Source organism: Bos mutus, chromosome 17, assembly GCF_027580195.1.
Source record: "Bos mutus isolate GX-2022 chromosome 17, NWIPB_WYAK_1.1, whole genome shotgun sequence".
NCBI classification, from domain to species: domain Eukaryota; kingdom Metazoa; phylum Chordata; class Mammalia; order Artiodactyla; family Bovidae; genus Bos; species Bos mutus.
Window position 1 is genome coordinate 10240917 of NC_091633.1, and position 7932 is coordinate 10248848.

A 7932-nucleotide genomic window follows, 5' to 3' on the forward strand; every position below is an offset into this window, starting at 1 on the left:
GTTGTGTAACCAACTTCCAGAAATTAAAAATAAACCTCTAACACTTGAGTTCATATGCTGACCTGAGAGGAGTGAAGATTTTTAAAAATAGTTTAATAAGAATTTTAAACTATTTTAATATTGTCTATCAAGTCAATAGCAAAAAGTCAAATGTAATTTATTCTTCTACAATATAACCTTTCTTGTTACAGAATTTGAAAATCTTTTTCCTTTGGTGAAGACACATATAAAGGTTCCAAGTGGAACCCAGGATGTGTTTAACTACACATTCAGGATTACCCTTGAAAACTATCACTCAACATATCAACTGATATGATGTTCCTTTCAAGCCAGCTGTCTCTTTAATCAAGTCTCTCACTGAAGGAATTTCAAATCACAAGCATACATCTCTGCAGTAGTACTTCTATTTAGAGTCTGTAATCTAATCTCTTTTTCAAAAAAAGACACACTTTTAGTCTGAGACGTGTACTTCAAGTGAAAATCAAACAATTCAATTCACTGGGTTGCTTTTTGGCAATCTACATATAGGTTTCACAAACCACTTTTCAGAGAGGTATCTCAGGAGTTCATCGACTGGCAGACCTAGTTAACAGGCCAACTGAACTACAGGGCACTCACTGGTTTCCTTTTTTTCCTCTCTTATTTATTTTTGATATATTGTTGGACTACAGACATACTTACTAGAGAAAAGTTTCTGAATCTACACTCTGACCATTAAACCAGTAGCGGTGATATGGAACCAGGCAATGGTTAATTTCAAACCTTACTCAGGGCTGTACTATTCTCTTGTAACAAGAATAAAAAGAACTCATTGCCACCAAACTGGGAGACAATGTTAAATGCATAGACAGAAAAAGATAAGCTCATCGCCACTGCCACAGATGCATCTCCCCATCTTCACTTAAGAAAAAAAGACTCTAAAAATTTTTTTAGAAGTGGCGGCCACTTGTATCAGTTTCAAGGCCCTTTTCTAGTTAAGGGCAAGAAAACAGAAGCAAAAGACTTTGGTCCAGAGAATTGGCAGAAATCTTATAGATATTTTAAGGGGTATTTATAACAATGGTTAAAGTTACATGGTTCTCACAAGTTGCATTTGGCCATCCAAATGCATGTGTGAGACCCAGAACAGAAACAAAAGTACTGTTTAAATACATATATATACTGAAGTCCATATCAAATCACAACCGTCACATGTTGAGCCCAGGCTCACCTGATTTCTGCAGTGGAACCGTATTTCCTAATCCGTGAGTATCTGAAGGCTATATAAAGCTCCTTTAGGAGCACTCGTATCCCACCATTCTGAGCTGTATGGAAGTTAAGACAAGGGCATGTGGAAGCCCTTAACTCCAAAGCTAAAAAGCTTTAGGCTAACACCCTGATTAGCGATTAACTACCTCTCTGAAAACCTGGAGCATATTTTAAATGTTCCCGACTCTGTAATTTCTCTGTGTGCAGACATCACCTCAGTGCTGTATAAATTAGTCATACTGTAAGCTCTATTTTAGATGCTGTGTACAGTACATATATAGAACGGCCCACAGCGTTTGGGGCCGTGCATGGACCCATTTGCTGTGAGCAGGGTAGGAAAGCCAGGTGTGTTCAAAGAATGCCCTCGTCTGATAACCCCAAACCCTCCATGCTACCCACCTCCCAGGTGGTTTTCTGTTAAGACAGGATAAGCAAGGAGTGGGGTGAGGTGGATGAGTGCCTGGCCCCCGAAGCTACCCAGGGCCGGCGGGCGGGTACCTGGTCTCCCCCCACTCCCGCTTCCCACCTATCCCAGAAGTGACGTCCTCACCTCCAGCTTATCAGTCAGTTCCTTGTGCATCTGTTCGTACTGCCGGCTCATGTCCTGATTCCTCTCGAGCAATGCCTTGCCCAGTCGGGCCGCCAAGACCAGATCCTTCTCCTTCTGCCGGATCACTGACAGCAGCTCGGGATCCTGGGCGGGCAGCGGCTGCAGTCCGGCCGCCTCGGCTGGAGGCCCGGGCTCGGCCTGAGGATGCTCCCCGGGCTCGGACGGCCGTTCCCCAGCCGCCAGCAACGCCAGCTCCTCCTCTAACGCCAGTTCCAACTCCCCGCGGCCCGCGGGGAAGGAGATGAGGGCAGCGGCGGTGGCGGTGGCTGGATTCCCGACTGCGTCCGCGGCCGCGGCGGGCAGCTCCATGCAGCAGGCGCTGTCCGGCTCGGCGGGTGCTGAAGCGCGGCCGGCCAAGCCCAGGCAGAAGGCGGACATGGCCCGCGCGCGCCGAGCCCGCAGCGGTGCGGCCCGGCCGGCGCGCGCCAGGCTGCAGGGGGGAGGGGCCCCGCCGCGCCGCCCGGCGCCCCGCGCCTCGCCTCACGCCGCGGCACGCGCCCCTCGGGTCTCCGCGAGCCCTGGGCGCGGCGCGCGCCGGCCCGCCCCTCCCCCGCGCCGGCGGCACGCGCCCCCTCCCCCCGCCCCCAGGCTCAGCTGCTCGGCGCGCGCCGGGGGGGAGGAGGAGGAGGAGACGGGGGGATGGCAAAGGGAAGGCTGAGGAAGGGAAGACTGCGGGGACGCGAAGCGGGAGGGGAGGTTGCGGGGAGGAAAGCCGCCGCCGCCGCCGCCGCCGCCGGGTTTTCAGCCACCCTGTTGCTGCTGCTCCCGCTGCCGCCGCCGGCCGGGCAGCGCCTCACGGGGCGGGCTGCGCTCCGCTGTCGCTGCGACGCTCGCTGCTGCTGCCGGCGGCCGCTCTCTGCAGCCGCGCTCCATGTCCCTCGGCTCGGCGGCAGCCCCAGCAGCAGCAGCGGCGGCGACGGCGGCTGCTGCAGGCGCCGAGGCGGCGGCTCCACATCGCGCACCGCGCGGCCCGGCGACCTCCTTCTTGCCTGCCTCAGCTCTCTCCAGTTCCACCCGGCCGGCCGCGCCGCGCCCCGCCCCGGGCTTCCGGCCGCGCCCCCTCTTCCCGCCCCTTGCCGGCGCCTGACGCGCACGGGCACCTGTTCGCCGCGCCCGCTCGCGATTCGCCGGTTCGTGGGTCTCCTCAGCGGCGCCCAGGTGGCGCCGGCAGCCTTAACCCCTGCACTGCCTCACGCCCGGGGGCAGCTGCGTGCGCAGCCCGGGGAGACGGCCGGCTCTTCCGTAACGGTCCGGGCGGTTCCTCGGCGCGGCCACGCCCCCGGCCTCGCGTCCACCTCGCGGTGTGGCTCCGCCCCCGGCACGCTCACCTCGGGGTGTGGCCTCGCGCGCACCTCCGAGCACGGCCCCACCCCCAGCCTCGTTCTCACCTCAAGGCCTGGCCCCGCCTTCGACCTCTCTCGGGATTCTGGACTGGCGAGCTTCTGTGGGTGCGATGGGTCTCAGGTGGTTGGTCTCCAAAGGGGACTCAGGACGTTTCTCCAAGACGGGTGGCCAAGCCCGACGGAGACTTGCTGCCACTGACTGTGGGTCTGAGCCCCCGCGAGAGCTAAGCAGTCAGGAGAGGGAGCCCTAGAAAGCAGTAGAAGGGACGACTTCAGAAATCCAGCATCTCGATGATGACTCAGGGATATAAGGAACTAGAAGCCTCGGAGATCAGCAGCTCCGAAAGAAAGGGGTGCTGTTGAGAAATAACGGGGGAAAAATGCTCACAAATGGGAATGCGAAGCAAAGACCCTCCCTAATAACTTCTGTTTATTAGGCACTTAGTGTGTGCCATGTCTCGTGCTTTATAGGCATTATCTTAGATAATCCTCACAAGAATCTTAAAAGTCAGTACTGTCACTCTTCTCATTTTACAGAGAAGGAGACTGAGGCCCTGAGATACAGAATCAGATCTAGGCAGGCTGACTCCAGGGTTCACGTATATACTATTATTCTTTACTTTCCTCACATACAAGTCTTGAGGAAGATAAGTAGTAATTTGTGACCAAGATGGCCTGGGTCAGTATCCATGGTTCTATCAGGAAAGCTTCCTGCAATGATCAAAAATCAAGGACTGAAGAGCCTAATGGGTGATTCCAGTCAGTTCTTGCTTTGACCTCATTAGTGATGCCCAGTCTCCTGTTTTCAGAAACAACCCCATCTGAGGCTAGAATTTGTCCTTGTTCTTTCCCTTTTCTTATGGACAACAATCCATTTTTGAGTTAGATCACAGTTTGATCCTTTTCATCACAGTGAGATGGAATATTTCAGGACACCAGTTGGCTGAAATGAGTCAAATGGTTTCTCATGGGTTTTTCTCCTTATTAAAGTCAAAGCCTAAACAAAACTCCAGTACATACTTTTTACCTTCCGACTGAAGGGGATGACTCTGTTCTCTAGTTGATTGAAAAGAAGACAGACAATAGAGGGGTTCACACATCTTAGAACCAAGTTTTGAAAGTTGACGGTGGTATCATTCCAACAATGCATTGTTCTAGCAGTTTTTATTATGCCCCCTTGAGCAGAAATAGTGGGTCCATGGTGACAGCCAACTGCAAATCCCTTTTGTCTTTTTTGATCAGGAAAGAAGTTACTCCTGTAAACAGATTGCTGCTGCTGCTAAGTCGCTTCAGTCATGTCCGACTCTGTGCAACCCCATAGACGGCAGCCCACCAGGCTCCCTCGTCCCTGGGATTCTCCAGGCAAGAACACTGGATTAGGGACACACATATCAAGAGCAAACAAAATCCTAATCAAAAGGGGTTTCAGCTATTTATTTTCCCTTGAAGCAGATTTGCAGCCTATCTCTCCCCAGAGGTCTTTGTCTTGCCTTCCTTAAGCTCCGTGGTCCTACTCTATTAGACTTGCCTGTTACTGTGAGAATGAACTTTTACAATGCTAACTCTCATTTCTGAAGTACCTTCCTCACAATGTTCCCCTGCCTAACCTGACTAGGAAGCAATCATATTCTACTACAACTTTGGCCCTAAAGTACTATCTTCCTGTGAATAGTCAAAGGAGACCAGCCCAAGTTTGGAGAACTATTTAGAATAGTGGTTCTTACCCTTTTCACTCTCAGAACCTGTTTACACTCTTAAAAATCATTGAAGATCTCAAAAATCTTTATATTGGTTTAGATATTGATATTTGCTGTATTAAAATTAAAACTGAAAAAATGTTAATTCTTATTTTAAATACTTATAATAAACCTATTAAATGTTGACATAATATAGTTAATAAAAGATATATATTCCCAAGTTTATGTTTTTAAGTGTTTTATTTTGTATTGGGGCATAGCCAATTAACAATGTTGTGACAGTTTCAGGTGAACAGCAAAGGGACTCAGCCATACATATATGTGTATCTATTCTCCCTCAAACTTCCCTCCCATCAAGGCAATTCCCAAATTTAAAAAATGAGCAAAGAGGAATGGCATTATTTTTTATTTTTATAAAATCTCTTTAATGTTTGACTTAACAGTAGAAAATGGGTTTTTATATCTGCCTCTCCATTCAATGTAGTGATGTTTGTTTTGGTTGAAATACATGAAGAATTGCTCTTGGTTACTAAGCCTTGCATTTTTATCATTTTTATATTCCTTTATAATATATTTGCATCACTGTTGCTTTTGGTATCTGGATATCCTGTGAACTTAGGTGAGACCCATCTTAACTTGCCACGGATGGATTTCCACATGAAAGTGCTGCCACATCCCTAAGAGCAAAGCATGGAATATTCTTTCTTAGGAATCCTGATATTTCCAAATGTGATAACACTCATCAAATTTCCTTATTTCTTTTTACTAGCCTCCTGATCTGCAAAAACTGGAAAGTGTAGAAGACAAAACATTCCAGAAAATTTGTTTTTGAAAAGTCAAGTGTGGAAGAAATATGAGGAGCTGGCATATCACTGCTTTATGTGATAAAGCAGTTCTACACTTGGTATTTTCATTCAGCAATTATAAGTGCATATGCATTTTTTAAGTTTTATATTTTATTTATGAACTAGTAGTGGGAACATAAAATTCTCAAAAATTCCTAAAATGTTACCCAAAAGCTTTTTATATTTTTTGGAGATGAATTGACTCAACATTTTTCAAAATGCGGTATGTGTACCTCTAGGGATTCTCAACTTGATTTTTAAGGGAAAAACAGTGGCTGATGCTCAGTAGCATCAGTCTTTAGCAGGTGCCATGCCCTGCCTGGTGGAGGAGTGAGCTTTCTTTGCTACCTGTTACTGTGCCCCAGTTCACCTTGCTGGGACCTCCTACCCAGCTTCTCTCATTTCTAGGTTCTTATCTTGGCAGCCCCTTCACATTTCCCTTCACCCTCCTAGGGTCCTCTCTGGGGCCTCAACCCCACCTCACACTCCCTTTCCCCCTTTTCCCTCAGCTTTTTATTAAAAAGACTTCATAAATGTACAGCACTTAAAATGGCGCCTGGCGCATGGGAGGCACAGTGTGGGCGCTTGATAAGTAAATAAATGCATAAAATAACTGAGCATAGGGAATTCCCTGGTAGTCCAGTGCTTAGGACTCCGTGCTTCCACTGCACGGAGTGTTGGTTCGGACTCCTGTTTGGGGAACTAAGATCCTGCATGTTGTGTGGTGAGGCCCCCAAAAAAAGTCTGTCTTGTATATATATATATATATATATATATATATTTACTTACGTGGCTGTGCCAAGTCTTAGTTGCGGCATGAGGGATCTTTTAGTAGTGCCATGTGGGATCCAGTTCCCAGACAAGGGATAGAACCCTGGTTCCCTGCTCTGGGAGTGAGGAGTCTTAGCCACTGGACTACCAGGGAATCCCTGTATGCTTTTTATTGTCACTATAAGATGGTGATTCTAAACAATGTCCGTGGCAACACACTCTCACCTCCCCCACCTTGGCATCCCACTGACAGTATTTGACAAAACTGATCAAGGAACACTTCATGACTTTGGCCCTTAAAGGACATAGGGGACTCCATGGGCAAAGATGAAAGGCAAGTAGAGAGAACCGCTTCTCCAAAGACACAGGAGGCAGGAGTTGTGTTGGAGAAGAACCAAGGAGGGAGAATGAAGTTGTAAAGGTAAAGACAGTCTGGCATTGACTTGCAGAAGAAGGAAAGATGCCATTTTCTGAGTGCCTGCTGTGGGAGGCCAAAGGGTTAGCTTATGTTTGCTTGCTTAAACTTTACAGTCACCTTTCCATATGGGTATTATCATCTCCATTTTATAGATGTGGAAACAGATTCTGAGAGGGTCAGGGTCTTGCCCTGAAACTAGTAAAGGGCAGAGTTGGTATGTGAGCAGAGTTCAGATTGCTTATAAAACCTGTGGTCTTTCCACCTATGTAGCCTTGAATGCTTGGAGAAGGCAATGGTAACCCACTCCAGTACTCTTGCCTGGAAAATCTCATGGACGGAGGAGCCTGGTAGGCTGCAGGCCGTGGGGTCGCTAAGAGTCGGACACGACTGAGCAACTTCACTTTCACTTTTCACTTTCCTGCATTGGAGAAGGAAATGGCAACCCACTCCAGTGTTCTTGCCTGGAGAATCCCAGGGACGGGGGAGCCTGATGGGCTGCCGTCTATGGGGTTGCACAGAGTCAGACACGACTGAGGCGATTTAGCAGCAGCAGCAGCCTTGAATGCTAACCCCAAGACAACAGGGGGCTACTGGTGATTTTAAAATTGTGAAGTGTCCTGAATAAAGCTGTAGCTCAGGAAGACCCACCTGGCGCTAGTATTAAGGACGAGCTCGTGGTGGGAGCTGGGAACCAGTGAGAGCAGTTAAGATGCAGCTGGAAGAGTCTAGATGACAGGGATGAAAGAAATAGGGAAATACAGAAAAGAAATCAGAGAGGTTATTAAAAAAGAACTGCTAGGGGGACTTCCCTGGTGGTTCAGTGGTAAAGAATCCACCTGCCAATGCAGGAGACACGGGTTTGACCCCTGGTGAGGAAAGACCCTACATGCTGCAGAGCAACTAAGCCCATGTGCCACTACTATTGAGCCTGGGCCCTAGAGCCCGTGCTCCGTAACGAGACAAGCCCCCACAATGAGAAGCCTGCGCACTGCAGCTAGAG

General features: G+C 48.7%; 1 protein-coding gene across 2 annotated transcripts in view; it reads right to left on the minus strand.

Annotated features, from left to right (window-relative positions):
• BICDL1 (BICD family like cargo adaptor 1) overlaps window positions 1-2358 on the minus strand; it is an 80215-nt gene extending 77857 nt beyond the window's left edge. For both annotated transcript variants that reach the window (XM_070386038.1, XM_005891472.2), the window contains exon 1: window positions 1799-2358. In XM_070386038.1, the coding sequence (XP_070242139.1) occupies window positions 1799-2236 (438 nt within the window). In that variant the 5' untranslated portion in view covers window positions 2237-2358. The remainder of the gene's footprint in view (window positions 1-1798) is intronic.
• Between the last annotated feature and the right edge of the window lie 5574 nt (window positions 2359-7932).